Here is an 18,097-nt window from a genome sequence, read left to right on the forward strand (position 1 = left end):
AATCCCATGCATGTTTAGAGAGAAAAAAGTCATACAACTCCCAGCACTCTGGTTGGAGAATGCTAGGAGTTCTAGGGCTTTTTTTCTGTCTAAACATGCACTGGATTGCATCTTCATGGTAGATTTTAATGGTCCAGACCACCTTACCTGTCTCCTGAGAAACCTGAACGAGGGTCAAGAAGCAACAGTAAGAACCGGACATGGAACAACCGATTGGTTCAAAATTGGGAAAGGAGCACGACAAGGCTGTATATTGTCACCCTGCTTATTTAATTTATATGCAGAGTACATCATGAGAAACGCCGGGTTGGATGAATCACAGGTTGGAATTAAGATTGCCGGGAGAATTATCAACAACCTCAGATACGCAGATGATACCACCCTAATGGCAGAAAGCGAAGAGGATCTCAAGAGCCTCTTGTTGAGGGTGAAAGTGGAGAGTGCAAAAGCTGGTTTGAAACTCAACATTAAAAGAACTAAGATCATGGCATCTGGCCCCATCACTTCCTGGCATATAGAAGGGGAAGAAATGGAAGCAGTGACAGATTTTATTTTCTTGGGCTCCAAGATCACCGCAGATGGTGACTGTAGCCATGAAATTAAAAGACGCTTGCTCCTTGGGAGGAAAGCTATGGCAAACCTAGACAGCATAGTAAGAAGCAGAGACATCACCTTGCCGACAAAGGTCCGTCTAATCAAAGCTATGGTTTTCCCAGTAGCAGTGTATGGCTGTGAGAGCTGGACTATAAGGAAGGCTGAGCGCCAAAGAATCGATGCTTTCGAACTGTGGTGCTGGAGAAGACTCTTACGAGTGCCCTGGACTGCAAGGAGGTCAAATCAGTCCATCCTAAAGGAAATCAACCCTGAGTCCTCATTGGAAGGACAGATCCTGAAGCTGAAGCTCCAATATTTTGGCCACCTAATGCGAAAAGTCCCTGGAAAACACCCTGATGCTGGGAAAGACTGAAGGCAAAAGGAGCAGGGGACGACAGAAGATGAGGTGGCTAGATAGCATCACCGATGCAATGAATATGGACTTGAGCACGCTCCGGGAGAGAGCAGAGGACAAGAAGGCCTGGCGTGCTATGGTCCATGGGGTCACGAAGAGTCGGACATGACTGAACAACAAAATCTTCATATGTGGGTTAATAACCACAACCTTTTCTTCCTGTGTGATATTTGCTGGGAGGTTTACCACTGGAGCTGTTCTGCAAGTTATCTGGAAATAAGCACATCACTACCCTGTGTTTAATAGTTGCTTGAGAGGAGGAAGTCCACATTTAAATAACAAATGCAAATGGATCCCCTCTTATGACCATTTTGCACAGGCACATATGTCCTTTGGTGGTTCCACACTGGATGTTTCATGGCAGGCAGTTCAAAAATATGGTTAGGGTCTTGCAATGAATTCATTACCCAGAGACCCTAGTAGGTCCAAAAAATATTGCTGCTACCATAAGGTATATGAATGAGACTTTAAAGGCTCGATCCTCTGCATGTTTAGACGGGGGGGGGGGGAATCCTACAGGTCCCAGCATTCCCCAGTCTGCATGGCTGGCTGGGGAATGCTGGGAGATGTAGGATTTTTTTTCCTGTCTAAGCATGTAGAGGATGGCGCCTTAACAGGCTATCTCTGTGAGTTTTTCTTGAGACAGGGCTGCTACGCTAGTGCGCGAGTAACACCAACATACAAGTTCCTTCTGCTGGGCCGCTGAGGCCACGCAGAACAGGGCGGGGAAGTGCACGTGAGCCCGAGGCTCGACGTGCCGCTTCCCAGCGCCCATTCGCCGACCGCGCCCCTAGCAATAGAATAGGGCTACGGCTCCTTTAAAAAACGAGGACTCTCGGACGCTGGGGGGAACCATCTCGGCCGTCCTCGAGGCGGTGCGTGGCGCAGCAGCCAACGGGCGGCCGTCCCGACGTCCCTAACGTCAGGTGCGCGCACGTCCGCAGAGATCAGGCCCCGCCCAAACCCCGCCTTTCAAGTCGAACGGGCCAATGAGGCGCGCCGATTGAGAGGTTGCCGAGGCTGGCTGGCGGGTGGGCGTGGCCGGCGGAAGGCTGCAGCGCCGCCCCCTCCTCGTCCCCGGCCAGAGTCAGCTCGAGCGGCGACGGAGGCAGGAGGGATGGTCGGGTGGGAGAAAGGCCTTCGGATCCACTTTCAGCCGGGGAGCTGCTGGCTGGAGCAGGTGAGGCAGAGTCGGCGTGCCCCTCCCCCCCCAGCCTCTCTGTGGTCAACGGGCCTCGGCCGCGCCCCCTCCCGCCCTCCCGGGGCGCGACTCCCGGCTGCCTTTCTCTCTCTCGCCCGCGCTCCCGCCTCCCCAGCCGGGGTGGGGAATGGACCCTTGCGGTGCGACCCTGTGTGTCTCCTCGGAAGACGCGTCCCGCCGCGTCCAGTGGGGCTTCCTCAGTATGGGAGTCGCAGCCCAACGCGTCCGGAGGGCCTCTGGCGGCTGCTTCCGTTGATCTGTATCCTCTCCTGGCCCGATAATGGGGCGTGTAAATACGATGGAGCCTTCGGCTGCTCGTCTAACCCGCTTCCGTGCGAGCACACCCGTGGGATGTAGTGGGGCCGCCTTACAAACATGCGCTGATTGCCTGGGAAGGGGGAATCAACTAACTTCCCCATCTTGTACGTGCATTCAGTGGAGCTTATTCTCACGGAAGCCCTATTGACCAGGAAAGGGCCGGACAAAATGGCACTTAAATTGCAGGGCTAGTCTTATGTGAGAGTAAACCCCGGTAAACACAGTGGGACATTATTCTGGGTGAAAAGTGCCTAGGATCTGGCTGTAAAATATATTGAACCTCCCCCTATGCCCCTGATGGGGTAGCTTTGAGCCTTTCTCCGTAACTAGCGGGCCCTCATGGGCCCGCTGTGCAACACATATTACCAGCACAATGGTATATGCTTTACTGGGAAATAAGCTCCACAGAGTTCTGCACTTTCTTAGGTATGCGTGTATAAAATGGAAGCCTAAGTCTGTACTTCTGTACACCAGCTTAGTGCCAGTTGTTGGACTACAGCTCCCAGCATCCTCCAGCTGTGATGCTGGGAGCTGTAGTCAGCACATCTGGATGGGACCAGGTTGGGGAAAGCTGGTGCACACACATAACCTGGGAGTAAGTCCCATTGAACTCACTGGGATTTATTTGGGGTCAATTCACACATGCGCACACACAAGATTGTGTGGAAAACAGAACATTAATAATAATTGTTAATATGTGTGTGTGGTTTTTTTACAGGAAGATGTTGATATCCCGGATAGACGTGTTCTGATCACTGGTGCCACTGGGCTCCTTGGCAGAGCTGTGTACAAGGAATTTAAATCAAATAATTGGAATGCTGTTGGTTGTGGGTACAGTCGAGCTCGACCCCTGTTTGAGCAAGTTAATCTTCTGGACGCTGCTGCTGTTCATAACCTAATCCAGGATTTTCAGGTTAGAATTCTGAAAGGAAGGGTGAGGGAACTAATGGCCATGTTGCTCAGAAGATGTTTGTATTTGTCCAAGAATTTGTTCATGTTTGGCCATTTCAAGTTTCGTGACTGCTTATCGGCATTCCCTAATTGTTCTGTAGTGAAGCTGTCACAGTATTTTATCTTTAGCAGTCTCAATAGTACTCAACCTTATTTCTGTATATCTTTTATGCTGTGTTTCTGTAATCTATGCAACAGTTAATAGGATGCCCTTCTTGTAGATTTGCTTACTTGTACAGCTTCTATATATGAAATGCCTCAGATGGAGAAAAACTAGTGTTGTTGGAAAGTAGCCTTCTGTTGTGGGTTTTAAAAACCCTTCTAAAATCTGTTTTGTTAGCTAGTGTTGAATTCATAAATACAATCTGGGAAGGTTGCTTTAGAATAGCACTGCATTATAAGTAGGGAATACCAGGCAGGAAGTCTTTTGATTATGTAAATCCTGTACAAACACTGTTAGTGTTGATCTGGGGTAAGCTGGTGTTCTAACGTTAGAAGACTGAAGAATTATTTTATTTATTTATTTATTTATTAACTTTCTTAATCGCCCATCTGGCTGGTCACCTGGCCACTCTGGGCGATCTACAATAATACAACAATTTAAAACAATAAAATTCCACATTAAAACATCGTATTCCTAAAAATATCCTAACCCACCCCAAACGCCTGCCTGAGCAACCACGTTTTTAATGCACGGCGGAAGCTCGTTAAAGAGGGGGCATGGCGGAGTTCCCTAGGGAGGGAGTTCCACAGAGTGGGGGCCACCACAGAGAAGGCCCTCTCCCTCGTCCTCACCAGCCTAGCTGTCCTGGCTGATGGGACAGAGAGAAGGCCATCTGAGGCTGATCTTGTGGAATGGCCTTTCTGGTGTTGCTGGAGGTGCTCCATGAGATAGGCTGGGCCGGAAACGTATAGGGTTTTAAAGGTCAATGCCAACACTTTGAATTTGCCTCGGAAAACAACTGGTAACCAGTGCAACTCCTTCAGCACCAGAGTAGTGTGATCACGCCGGCGGCTGCCTTTAATCAGGCGAGCTGCTGCGTTCTACACGAGCTGCAGCTTCCGAACCATCTCCAAGGGTAACCCCACGTAGAGCGCATTACAGTAGTCTAGATGAGAGGAGACCAAGGCATGTACTACTGATGGGAGCAGATGGTTGGGAAGGTAGGGGCGCAGCCACCGTATCAGATGGAGTTGGTACAGTGCTGTCCGGCTCACAGCTGACACCTGAGCCTCCATGGACAGCTGGGAGTCTAAAATGACTCTAAAATTATAGAGATAGTTTATTTGTACACTTAAGCAAACTCCTGGTTATGTTATTTGGGTGAGCAATGTGTATTTGCTACAACTACGTGTTTGTTGCATGCTCAAATGGGTGCTTAATTTCCAGCCTCATGTGATAATACATTGTGCTGCTGAGAGAAGGCCAGACGTTGTAGACAGTCAACCAGAATATGCTTCTCAGCTCAATGTGGCTGCTTCAGGAAACATAGCAAAAGAAGCAGGTAATAAGCAATAAAATTATGGGTGCATTTTTGTGTCAGGATGAAATGTTCTTTTATATTGTATTATGGGCAGTACACCTAACCTTAAAGAGTTCCTACCATGAGATCTATATCACTAAAGTTTTGAATAACATGACTTGTTGGGGGGATAGTGGGAACTAACTGACTACTGGTCTAGAATGACTTTGGTCTGATCCAGCATGATCAGTTTCTAATGAAAGATAAACTGCTGTGAAATACACCTTTAACATTGCTTACATTTCTTTTTATCCTAGCTCAAGTAGGAGCATTTCTGATCTACATTAGTACAGACTATGTGTTTGATGGAACCAATCCTCCCTATAAGGAGAATGATGTACCAAATCCTCTAAATCTCTATGGCAAAACTAAACTAGAGGGTGAAAGGGCAGTTTTAGAAAACAATGAAGGTAAGTGTAAATTTGGAGTTGGTAAGTTTGCTTAAGAGTTAAAATCTGATGACTGCAATCCTGTACCCACTTATCTGGGAGGTTGACTTCAATAGGTCTATGTGACTTACTTCTGAGTAGACAAGTACAGGAGTATGATATAAGTGTTACTAAAGGAATACACTAAACAGGCATAAATGGATTAGGAAGTTCAGAAGATCATATAGCCATCTTGAGTGCCATTTTTTGGTAGAAAGGCAGGGTTCAAATAAAATAAATAAATAGAATATTTCTATTAAAAAAAGAAGAAACTTTTTTTAAAGGAGGGCTTAAAAGAAAGCTGAAGGGAGTAATCAGAGTCAAATCCCTTCAGGAAGCTTGGAGGTTATTTAAAACCAATACAGTAGGTTAACTAAAACTTAATACCGCTGACTTAGGAAGGTGCAAAGAAGCAGAAGAGGATAGCAGTGTGGTTAATGAACAGAAGAAGCTGTAAAAGGCAGATGGCTTCCTTTTTAAAAAGTGGAAGCCTAAGTGAGGAGGGTGAAATGGCACAAAGTCTAACAAAACAAATGCCAGTTTATGATAAAGCAAGCAAGAAAAAAGGAAAGAATGGAATCCAGCACATCTTTCCTTCCCAAACACTAGGAGACAGTTCTTCAGTTATTTTTTCCCCCTTTTCGTCTGCACCCGAGATTAATCCATCAAAGACTACAGTGAGATTTGAACTCTTGAAAGATTCACTAAAATAGTAGGTAACAAAAGAATATTGTTGAAATTCTTTGTTACGGAATTGCCCTCTCGTAATATCTCTTTGGCATGAGGTTGCTTATACATTATATACTGGCAAACTGGACAATTACCTAGGCATCCTCAATAGTTTCTTTAAGAGTTCTAATAATTGTACTGATGGCCTAGAAGTCAAGAATTTTACCATATGTTAATGAGCAGCAGGAATACGTGCTTCTCAATATTACATGAGGGAAATGTGCCAAAGACATGAGTTCTCAGTCTTCTTCCAAAATATTAGGGAAGAATATCTTGAAGCATATGAGCTGTATCCAGCTGTGTCATTTCACTAGCACAAATGATGTTGCACTTGTAGAAAACAAGTTCCAAACTATGTGCTAGGGTAGAATCCAAAAAAAGTTCCGCATGTGCAACTGCTTGCAGATCTTAGGTTCACAAAAGCCCTCTTCAGGCATTCTGAGCCTGAATAGGGCAAATGCATGAGGAGAAGAAATGCTCCAGCCTTGTCCCTCTCCCTCGTCCTATTTGCTGCCCTCAACTCATGGAGGGTGACAGTCTGAAGAGGGGGGCCTCCTGTATCTATGGAGGCTGTCCACATGAACCAGAATGCTGAAAAATCAAGTTCTGGCTCCCGTGAAGATCCTCCACAGATACAGGAGGCTCTTCTCTTCAGAGTGTTGTGCTCCACAAGTTGAGGGTGACAAATGCGACCAGGGAGAGAGGTGGGGCTGGAGCTCTCCTTCTCCTCATATGTTTGCCCTGTTCACAGTCAGAATGCCTGAACAGGGCTACAGTGGTCCACTTGTGCTAGAGGAAAAGGTAGTGGAGCTCCTGTAGTGCAGCAGTTGCTTCTGCTAACAGTATATTGGATTTAGGGCAGTGAGAATATATCACTAGAGGGCTAAGTGCTTACCAATACCTTTGAGCTTTCTATCCTGTTCTCCCTTTTATTTCTCTTATTTTTAATTCGATCTCAGGTTATAGTTTAAAAGTTTGGGGCTTCAAAGGCAGATAAACAGAAAGTGGGGCCTCTGTGTGGCAGGGAAGGGGTAAACTTCATAACGGGGGGTGTTGATAAAAGAAAAAGGATTTAAAAAATAAGAATAGGCCTGAAAATAATCAGAATACCCAAATCAGTGGTGCGGCCTCATTTGGAATACTATGCACATTTCTACTTGCTCCATCTCAGAAAATATATTGTAGAGCTAGAACCCAAGCTCATCCCATGAAGCTGATTGTTAGGAGATTCAGGACAGATAAAAGGAAGTATTTCTTCACACAGTGCGTAGTTAAACAATGGAATTTGCTACCACAAGTTGGCCACCAACCTGGTTGGCTTTAAAAGGGGGTTAGACAAATTCCTGAATGAGAAGGCTATCAGTGGCTACTAGTCTTGATGGCTATGTGCTACTTCCAGTACCAGAGGCAGTATGCCTATGTACACCAGTTGCTGGGGAACATGGGCAGGTGGGTGCTGTTGCACTCGTCTCCTGCTTGCGGTTTCCTGGTTGACAGCTGGTTGGCCACTGTTGAACAGAATGCTGGACTAGATGGACCCTTCATCTGATCCAGCATGGCTCTTTTTATGTTCTTAAGGTATAGAAAAGGGGAACTAAAATGGTCAAAGGGTTAGAGGGGTGGGGAACCTGTGGCTATCTAAATGTTGTTGGACTCCCAACTTCCATCAGCCCAAGCCAGTGTGGACAGTGGTCAGAGATGATGGGAATTGCAGTTCAACGTCTGGGGGGCACAGGTTCCCCACTCCTGGCTTAGTCCCTTTAATGAAAAGCTAAGATGTTTGGAGTTTTGTGTTTTTTGTCTTTACTTTTGGAAAAATGGTGTTATGGTGATGAAAGAATTTATAGAGAGATTTTTGACCCATCAAAGTACATAATAACTGGGTTATCCAATGAAACTGGCAGTAGGCTCTTAATTCAACTTTAAAAGTGAATTGAAATTCAAGGCGATAATGTTCTGTTAACAGCTATTAGTTATTATAGCTAAAGGGAACATCCCATGTTTGTAGACAGCATATTTTTGAGTATAAGGTGCCGGAAACCAAAGGCGGGTGGCCTCTGTTAGAAACAAAATGCTGGACTAGATGGACCCTTGGTTTGATCTAGCAGGTTGTTTCTTATTGAAAATGGAAGTTATGCTGGCTGGAATGGCGATCAAGGAATAGCAATAAATGTTGATTCAGGCAAGGTGAAAAATGGGGTGCATGATAGAGATAGTGGAGAAGAGAGGTAAGAGTTGTGAGGTGACTAGAAGCAACCAATTAAACTCCTTTATATTTTGATTTAAAAATGGTTCTCGACCACTGTGTTTTGGAGACAGGATCAGTTGAACCTGTAAGCTGATTGCAAGGAGTTGTTCTCAGTTCCTGAGTCAGCTCAACCAAAGCAAAACTCAGGATAACAGTTTATTGGTTGGGTTAGCATTATAAACAAACAGCTCACTGGCACCAATATTGTCTACTGAGAATATTCCAGGAAGCATTGCCACATTTTGTAGCAATGCCATATCCAAGGCTTTCTTTTGCTTATGCACAATAGGCAAGACAAGTTGCCCACTCCTAGTTAGATCCCACTATCTTTTCAAAAAGTTTCTCATAATTGTGAGGAGTAGCAAGCTGGAAGGTTGTATGGTCAAAGATGCCCAATGAATGGATGTGAATTTCAGCTCATCAGTCTGTGTCACATTTATGTAATGCAGAGCAGACAGAGCAATGGATTTTTGCAGTTGGATTGTTTGGAAGTAGTTGTCACTTACCTTAGTCTGGTTGCTGACAGCAGGGCTGTTAGGCATTGTTCTTATATACTGGTGAATCCAGATGAGGATTTTGTTCTTAACTCAAGCAGGCATGTTTCAGGTGGGGGAACATTAGAAGTAGTCTTCGCCATTATATTCATCTTCTGCTTATTGCATCTAAAGTGTGTCTGTGTGTCTTTTCTATTTAGATGGTAAGGTGCTTCTCAGTATAGTTCATCACTGCTTTCTTGCATAATTGTACATAATCTGAAGTTTCATCTAAAATCTTCTTGACATCACAAATGCTCTGTATGAAGGCAACACATAAGTAGACACTGTCTTGCGGGAGTGACTTGTCTTATAATAGTTCAAAGGCCTTTTGTATTTTTTTCTTTTTTGAACTCAGTTTAGGATTTTCATTATAGCTATTGAAAATGCATCTTTGTATTTATAGCTTTTCTCATCTTTTAGGTGCTGCTGTGCTTAGAATTCCCATTTTATATGGAGAAGTTGAAAGCTTGGAAGAGAGTGCAGTGACAGTGATGTTTGATAAAGTGCAATTCAATAATAAATCGGCCAATATGGACCACTGGCAGCAGAGGTTTCCTACCTACGTTAAGGATGTAGCCAGTATTTGCCGACAGCTAGCGGAGAAGAGAATGTTGGTGAGAAATGTTGTAAATGAACTTGAGTCAGCATTTCAAAGGCTCCTTCAGACATTATGATTGTACACATAAGGCTAGCAATACTAATAGTGACTCCACCATGATTTCATGGTGTCCTCAAGGTGTCAAAAGTACATATTAACTGTTCTAGTAGACTAGTAACATGTACCTGTTAAAGTCATAACATGAGAAGCACAATACAGTTCAGATTAAGACTTGTAAAGTACAGAAAATACCAATATGTATTGGTATTTTAATTGGAATAATAAGTCTGGTATAATGGAGAGGAGGCAAAGGGGAATTATCTGCGGGGCAATAAATGTATTGGTGGAAGGAAGATGGGAATGAATTGTTTAGCTTAGAAAAACAGTGAGTGAGGGGAGACATGATAGAGGTGTACAGAATTACACATGGTGTGGAGAAAGTGGATAGGGAGACATTTTTCTCCCTCTCAAAATACTGGAACCTGGGATCACCCCATGAAGCTGATTGTTGGGAAGTTCAGGACAGAGAAAAGGAAGCCCTTCTTCACACAGCGCATAGTTAAACTATGGAATTCGCTACCACGGGATGTAATAGTGATGGCCACCAATCTGGATGGCTTTAAAAGGGCATTAGACATATACGTGGAGAATAAGGCTATCAGTTACTAGTCCTGATGGCTATATGCTACCTCCAGTATGAGAGGCAGTATGCCTTATGTATGCCAATTGTTGGGGATCATGGGCGGGAGGATGCTTTTGCACTCATGTCCTGCTTGTGGGTTTCCTGTAGGCACCTGGTTAGCTACTGTGAGAACGGAATGCTGGACTAGATAGACCCTTGGTCCGATCTGGCATGGCTTTAGTTATGAATGTGGGCAGATAGGGTTAGATAGCTGGGAAAAGTGCAGGCATCTTGCCTCTCTGAGGACAGAATTACATGCAACAAAAATCTTGGGTCCACTGCTAAAAAGGGCAGTCCTTTCAAGTCCTCCTTCCCCAAGCACGTAGTTCAATTTCTCTTGTGTCCCGATATTATTTCAAGTGTTTTCTTGCCCACTGTGATGGGCAAAAGAAACTCAAGCCAATGCCATGAAACAAATGTGTAGGCAGAGCTTCTTGGGATCCTTAAAGCAGAGGTGGGCAACTTGTGGCTCTGCAGATGTTTTGGCATACAACTCCCATCATCCCTCACCATTGGCTGTGCTGGCTGGTGCTGATGGGAGCTGTAGGCCACAATATCAGAAGGGCTTCAAGTTGCCTACTCCTGCTGTAAAGGTTTATATTTTTCAGATGTCCATGATGTTTGTTAACCTCTCCTGCTGTCAGTTTAAATATCATGTGTGCAGCAACTATTCATTTAACACTTACAGTTGCATCCAGGACATAACATTTAATTTTCACAGCAGACTCACCAAGTAAATCGATGTGAAGGTTTTCCATTTCTGATGATCTTATGTCATGATAGTGCTATCTTGGAATGGTAGGTGTTACTTGCGTTAGAAATGCTTAGAAAACGAGTCCCAGATATAGTTTATACATGAGATTATAATGCTGTTGAATTCTGCTGCATTCAGCAAGTAGCTGCAACTTGCTGAGAAATGTCCGGGGTGGGGGGAATACACCCCCTATCAAGGCCTCTTGGGTCAACAAGGACCTTGGCTTGTTTAGGGAGCAAAAAAGCCCCTTACTGAAATATGGCTGGGGTGGGGGAGTCATCCACCAAGGACCTTCAGGGCAAAAGCGCTGTTGGTTGAGGGGAGGTAAGATTCGCCTCCCTCTCTGCTGATTTTCAGCAGGGGTTTATACTTGCCCTGTGCAAATGAATGGAGAAATTGCTCCATTCAGTTGCATGGGGATGTGGGGAGAAAGAAAAAGAGGAACCAGAAAGAAAGAAGGACCAGAGAGAGAGGGGTGGGGATAGAAAGAACTAGAGGAATGGGGGCAGGGGGAGAAAGAAAGAAAAGAGGGCGAAAGAGGAAGCAGAGAGAAGAGAGTAGCCAGAGATAAAGAAGAAAGAGCAGCCAGAGAGACAGAAGGAAGGAGAAAGAAAAAGGAACAAGAGGAAAGCTGGGGGTGGGGGGAGGAGAGAAAGAAAGGAACCAGAGAGATAGGAAGAAGAGCCAGAGAAATGGGGTGGGGAGAGAAGGAGAGAGGGAAGGGAAGGAAGAAGCCAGAGGGAGGGAGAAAGAAAGGAACCAGAGACAGCATAGCCAGAGATACAGAAGGCAAGAAAGACAGATGAGTCGGGGGGGGAGAAGAGATGGAGAGGAGACAGCGAAAGAGGGGAGACAGAAGGAAGGAAGAAAAAATGAAAGTGGAACAGAAAGAAAGAGAAAGAGAGAGAGTTGTCAGAGTGGGTAGCACAAAAACACAGATAAAGGGGTACCCCTTAACATTCTTATGATCCCCCCCCCAATAGCAGGCATTTTGTGGTAGTGCACAGGGTGCTTTTCCAAAACGCCAAACGTGCCCATGGATCTAAAAAGGTTGGGAACGTTTTCCGTAAGTGGCACCAAATTTTGCAGTAGAGACAAAATACATTGTTTTACATAATAATTACATGAATTAATTTGGAAAAGTCCATGAATTAGTTGAACACTAAAACTTCCAGCTTAAGAAAGATCACATGTGGCATCCTCTATTAAGCAAAAACTAATAGTCTAATCCAGAAATCTTAGATTGAGTTAAAAGTTGTTTTAGGATTAGCTTTAAAGGGGATGTCTTCCAGCATTGCTTGGAGTTTTTTTTCTCTCTTGTAGCGTCTTAGCACAGTAAAATATACAAGAATATACATTTCATATGTTTGTCTGTTTCCCTAGGATCCATCCATAAAAGGAACATTCCATTGGTCTGGTAATGAGCAGATGACCAAATTTGAAATGGCACGTGCTATGGCTGATGTTTTCAACCTTCCCACTAGCCACTTGAGACCAGTAAGTAAAGGGTCTAAAATGTGTTACACAGAGAGAAAAGCCAAAATATACTTGATGACCATTTTGCATTTAATTTATATTGTATTCTGAAGTATTACCCTTGAGAAATATCTGTGTTCTGTCCAGTAAGACTGAAATAATGCTAATCGATAAACGATTTATTTGAGCTTCTTTCTGCTACTTTGGAATTATTTTATCTTTTGTCTCTGCAGTTTCAAAGGTATCCCTGGAGCAATGTAGGCTAGAAACTTAGGCTGGGATTTGAAAAGCCCCATGTGTGCAGGAGGGAGATACTCCCATCTGATTGTCGTTTCTCACCTTGCATTATATCATGATCTGAAGGGTCCTTCTATCCCAGCCTTGTATTTAAACACTCACCTAGTAGCCATAGGTGACAAGAAACTGCGGGAAGGCAAGTGCATGGAATTCCATGCAGGTGACTGAGCAGGCTGGCCGAGGAGGGATGGGGCACTCCCTTCCTCCTCTCTGCCAGCCCCCCCCCCACTAGTAAAAATTGTTGCAGGCTTGTCAAATTTGTGGGCTTGTTTACAAGGCTCCTCTACCCCCAGGAGCAGATTCTCAAGGAGCGCAGGGGACTGCAGAAGAAGGTCCCAATGTGCATGGATGGACCTCTGGATCTCTAGAATAAGACCCAGCCAAGTGCTTTGGCAGAGAATGCATCTGCTGCATCCCCCTTTCAATACCAGCAACAACTAGTATTCATTGCTGAGTACTACTGTGAGAAAGTGTTTGACTAGTTTATATGGGGGGCGGGCAGTCTAGAGAAAAAAAGCTTTAACTTTTTGTTCTGCCACAATGAATAATGTTTTGCAGCTTATTCTTATTTTAAAGATTACAGATAGCCCAGTAGTGGGTGCTCTCCGTCCCAGGAATGCTCAGCTTGACTGTTCTAGACTACGGATGTTGGGCATTGGACAGCAAACCCCATTTCAAGTTGGGATCAAGGAATCACTTTGGCCTTTCCTAACTGACAAGAGATGGAGACAGACTGTCTTCCATTAATTTGTAAATATTTTAGTGTAAGTATGGTATGAGGCACTTTTTTAAAAACGGGAAAAGAATAGTTTTGTATTGAATGTTTTATGTTTCAAGTTTAATCCAATCAGGAAAAATGGTCTTGCACTAGTGAAATTGTAACAGGTTCTGGCAAAAAAGAACAAAGAACTTTGAAGTGATTGATATTTCTTTCTGCTCTCTCACTGGCTTACCGTAAATATCTAGTGATCTGTGATTACTACAGCCGTCAGTAACAGTTGAGATGAGGATGTGTTTCCTCATTGCTGAGTTGTTTGTGTGTTTGCAGTTGCTATACAGCATCTCCTTTGACATTTGTTTCCCTAAATGCCAAAAAAAAATGAAAATAAAGCACAGAAATTTTCTGTTAGATTTTTGAAGCTATTCTGATGCAATTGAAATTGTGGGAAGCATTGGAGTTTGCTTTGGTTTAGTTACGATCAAAATATCCTAAAGTAACATGTTATTTTTGCAGTGAATGTGTAATTTTGATGCTTCAAAGCTTTCCACAGTGTTCTGCATTTTAGAACTCTTGCAGTTTTCTTATCTTTGTACTATACAGTTCACATACCTTTCTCAGAAATGCATGCTCATATACACACACTGACCTGCACAACTAGGCTTTTTTGGTGTGCCAGAGGCATGAAATGTATCCATTCTGCCTGCCTTTTCCTTGTTTGTGTTTTACCTTAAATATTTGGATCCTGTAGAATCCAGAAATCTGTTAATTAACTATTAAATCTCCTCATTAAGCAATTGGTTTATATATAATCAGAATCCTCATGGTTTAGGTCAGACAAGAGGGAGCGAGTTGTAACAGTAGAATTATTTCTAGCTATTCCTGCCCCAAAGCATACATGCAAGTAGGGTGGCTACGCTAGGTATTTGTACTACCCTACTTGTAAGAACAAGAAGCTAAGCATGTAGTGAGGGCATTCAAAACTATTAATACTGCTTGGCATGAATATCCGGTTTAAATAAGTTTACTTTTGTGTAAATTCTGTGTTCTCACTTCAGTGAAGTGTTGGACTGTATGTGCTCTAAATAGGCTTTTGGCATCAAACAAAAACCCCAAGGCAGTTTCTCTTCACCTCCCCCACCCCCGACTCCCTGATCTTTCAAGATAAAACATCCCAGAAAATACTACAAATAATGTCCTTGGTTGTTTTTTTTCCTTCTAAAGGTATCTAACACTTGAACAGCAGCAGTCCAATTCATATATTTTGAGACCACTCTTACTGTCAGTACTTTCCCATAAGAACATATTCTAACTTTGTTTGTCTTAGTCTGAAGTCTTGATATGTACCTGGTAAGTTATAAATACAAAATGACATTAAAGGTGTATTACTGGCACAATATCTTGTCTGTCTTGAGCATCTCTTGGGAAACTTAACTTTTCTGTCCGTTTTTGTTCTTCAGAAGACTGTTACTCACTTGAAACAGTAATACATTTTTTATTAACTTCACCAATAAAATTAGCATTTCACCATTACCATACCAAACAATTTTCCATTAGGCTAGTTTAGAACATCATGGCAGAATTTAATAATCCATTGCAGGTTCCAGGGTTTTGAGGGCCTCTCAGCCCCTTTAACATGAAAGAGGCAGGACATGAAAACAGATTAACTCTTATGTTGCATCTGATCTTAGTAGGGCTGTGCACAGACTCCCCCACTTTGCTTCAGATGCTGATTTGGACCTTCCAAAATGGCCCTGCCTCACTTCAGACCAATTTGGACCCCATCCGCTTCTACTCAGATCCAAATCCAAAGCGAGAGTCAGACATTTGAATCACTCATTTTTGACATTGACTTGCATGGAAAAACACAAATGGCCATAACTTTTCCAGTTTCCATGGTACATACATGAAATTTGGGGTACTCTGATCCCCTAATGGAGGAGTGTCCACCTGCCAAATCTCAGGCAAATTGGCCCAGTAGTTTTTGTGCTGGTCACAGGTGAAATTTGATTTATTCCAAAACTCTGAAAGCAAAGAGCTGTAATTTTTCACTGCTTGGACAGAAGTGCATGACATTTGGGGAACTCCCCCCCTCCCCCCAGGGGATCCCGCATGCCAAATTTCAGACAGTTTGGCCCAGTAGTTTTTATGCTAGGCACAGGTGAAAAGTGCTGTTCTTAGAAACTCAAACCAAACTCAGAAGGGATAATAAGTTAGGCGTGTTGAAGCAGAGGTCACTATACCTAATCTCCATTGTAGGTTTCTTTGAAGTGCAAACAACCCTATTTAGAAGAATCACAGGCTCAGGCTCTCTTTGGCTGAATACACACATTACCTGGCAGGCAGGCTGGCAGTTTGTTTTTGTAGTAATGTCCTATATTTTAGTTACATTTTTTTAGCCACACCTGCCAAATTTCAGACAGTTTTTAAAAAGTGATGCAAGTGAACTGAAGGAACTGAGAGTGTAGCAACTGCACTTCATTATCCAGTTTGTATTTATATATGCGGTTGGTGATCTCCTATAAGTTTTGATGACCTCAGGCTCTCAGTGGTCTTGGGGCAGGAAGGGGAGCGAAAGAACAAGCCAAGAAGAAGCTAACTAATACAGTAAAAATGTTTGTTTTTTCAATTAATCTAGACAAGAAAGAAGAGTTGAATGGAGAAGGACTGGGTAGGGAAGCACCCCCCCCCCCCCGATCTAACCAAACTGAACAAACTCAGCTTTAACCCAACCAGCCCTTTCAGGCAATGAACAAACGCAGGTTTTCACCAAAATATGTGCAGAGTCCCCACCACCACTACTGTCACTGATTGGACACTGCTGGGTTAAGTTCAGGCCTAATTTGGCCATTCACCCAAGCGCATTCCCTCCTCCTTCCCCTCCCTGATCTTTCACACGTCGATATGTTTTGAAGCCAGCTGGGCTGCTCGGAACGCGTGTCTGGGCTGCTCGGAACGCGTCAGAAGAGCTCCTAATATACAAGTCAGATCGAGGCACCTCGTAGGTGACCCATTTTGCTTCGGGGCACCTTGGTGCTGTTCTGATCTGCCTTGTTTTGTGCCGAGGCACCGCCGAATAAGTCTGCTTTGCCTTGTTATTCGGGCTTTGGTCCGAAGCAGTGCACAGCCCTATGATTTAATGCTCTTTCCTAAGTGAGAATGGTAGTTCTGTTTGGCTAGTGGAACATTTGCTGGGCGTGGGGCCCTGGCAAAAGCCCAACCAGACTGCCTCTTGGAGTGAGCCCTGCAGTAATCATTTAACAATTATTAAGAGCATTGGAAAATACACTAATAATTAGGAGCTAAACCTTGGTTTCAGGCATTGGAGCCAGAAATAGAATCTGAAACACTAGCACTGTATTAAAGAGTTTTTGGAAATATGGACATAGTTACACAAGCTGCTGCTGCTACTACTACATAGTTACACAAGCATCTAATACAAGTGCCTCCTTTGCCCAAGAATGAAATGCACCTTCCCATCTTTCAAAGTCTTAGTGGATACCTGCAGTAGGAAGTTGCAGTTGGTGACCAGTGAAATTCACACATGTGAGATTGTCACACATGGCTTGCATGCTAATCCTTCAGTGGAAGTGCATCCATGTATGAATTGATGCGGTATGCCCTTCTTAATTGAAATATTTGTAGCCTTGGAGGATGCTTTACTCTTATAGTTTAACCTATACAGTGCCTTGCATAAGTATTCACCCCCCCTTTGACTTCTCCACATTTGGTTGTGTTACAACCTGAAATTAAAGGGATTTAACTGGCATTTTTACCATTTGATTTACACAACATACTTAACACTTCAAAGGTGCAAAATATGTTTGTTGTGGCACAAAAATTAAACTTGCATTTGTTGGTTGCATAAGTATTCACACCCCTGAGTCAATACTTGGTTGAGGCACCTTTGGCGGCAATTACAGCTGTGAGTCTTTTGTGGCAAGGCTCTACCAGCTCTGCGCATCTGGATCCTGCAATTTTCGCCCATTCTTCTTGGCAAAATTGCTCAAGCTCTGTCAGGTTAGGTGGGGACTGTTGGTGAACAACAATTTTCCAAGTCTTGCCACAGATTCTCAATTGGACTGAGATCTGGCCTTTGGACCACTCTAAGATATTCAGGTTCTTATTTTTACACCACTCCAATGTGACTTTGGCTGTGTGTTTAGGATCATTGTCCTGCTGGAAAGTGAACCTCTGCACCAGTCCTAGGTCCCTTGCAGACTGAATAAGGTTTTCCTCTAGAATTGCCCTGTATTTGGCTCCATACATCTTGCCCTCAATCCTGACCAGTTTCCCAGTTCCTGCTGATAAAAACCATCCCCACAACATGATGCTACCACCACTGTGCTTCACCATAGGGATGGTGTTTTCAGGGCGATGAGCACAGCATTTTGTGGTAAGGCCAAAAAGTTCAGTTTTGGTCTCAGCAGACCAGAGAACCCTTTTCCACATGTTTGCCATGTCTTCCACGTGCCTTTCAGCAGAAGCCAAACAGGATTTGATACGTTTTTTTTTTCAGCAATGAATTTCTTCTCGCCACTCTTCCATAAAGCCCAAATTTGTGGAGCATCCAGGTCATAATTGTCCCATGGACAGTTTCTCCCATCTCAGCTGTGGATCTCTCCAGCA

General features: G+C 43.8%; 1 protein-coding gene across 15 annotated transcripts in view; it reads left to right on the forward strand.

Moving 5' to 3' along the window:
- Nucleotides 1–2,092: 2,092 nt before the first annotated feature.
- The window catches only part of MAT2B (methionine adenosyltransferase 2 non-catalytic beta subunit), a 137,972-nt gene continuing 121,967 nt past the window's right edge, over nt 2,093–18,097 (forward strand). For 8 of the 15 annotated variants that reach the window (XR_014788352.1, XR_014788351.1, XR_014788350.1 and 5 more), the window contains exons 1-6: nt 2,093–2,189; nt 3,247–3,441; nt 4,870–4,984; nt 5,260–5,412; nt 9,364–9,557; nt 12,361–12,474. Coding sequence is in view for 5 of the 15 variants with exons in the window: in XM_084838622.1 (XP_084694748.1) it covers nt 2,127–2,189; nt 3,247–3,441; nt 4,870–4,984; nt 5,260–5,412; nt 9,364–9,557; nt 12,361–12,474 (834 nt within the window). In the remaining 10 variants the exon portion in view is untranslated. Of the gene's footprint in view, nt 2,190–3,246; nt 3,442–4,869; nt 4,985–5,259; nt 5,413–9,363; nt 9,558–10,944; nt 11,022–12,360; nt 12,475–13,326; nt 16,218–18,097 lie in introns of those variants that run through there. The other 7 variants (XR_014788355.1, XR_014788357.1, XR_014788354.1 and 4 more) reach the window with 7 other exon arrangements.

The sequence above is a fragment of the Heloderma suspectum genome, chromosome 2 (genome assembly GCF_057233095.1).
Source record: "Heloderma suspectum isolate Gila_16-S chromosome 2, 16-S_ref, whole genome shotgun sequence".
NCBI lineage: Eukaryota > Metazoa > Chordata > Lepidosauria > Squamata > Helodermatidae > Heloderma > Heloderma suspectum.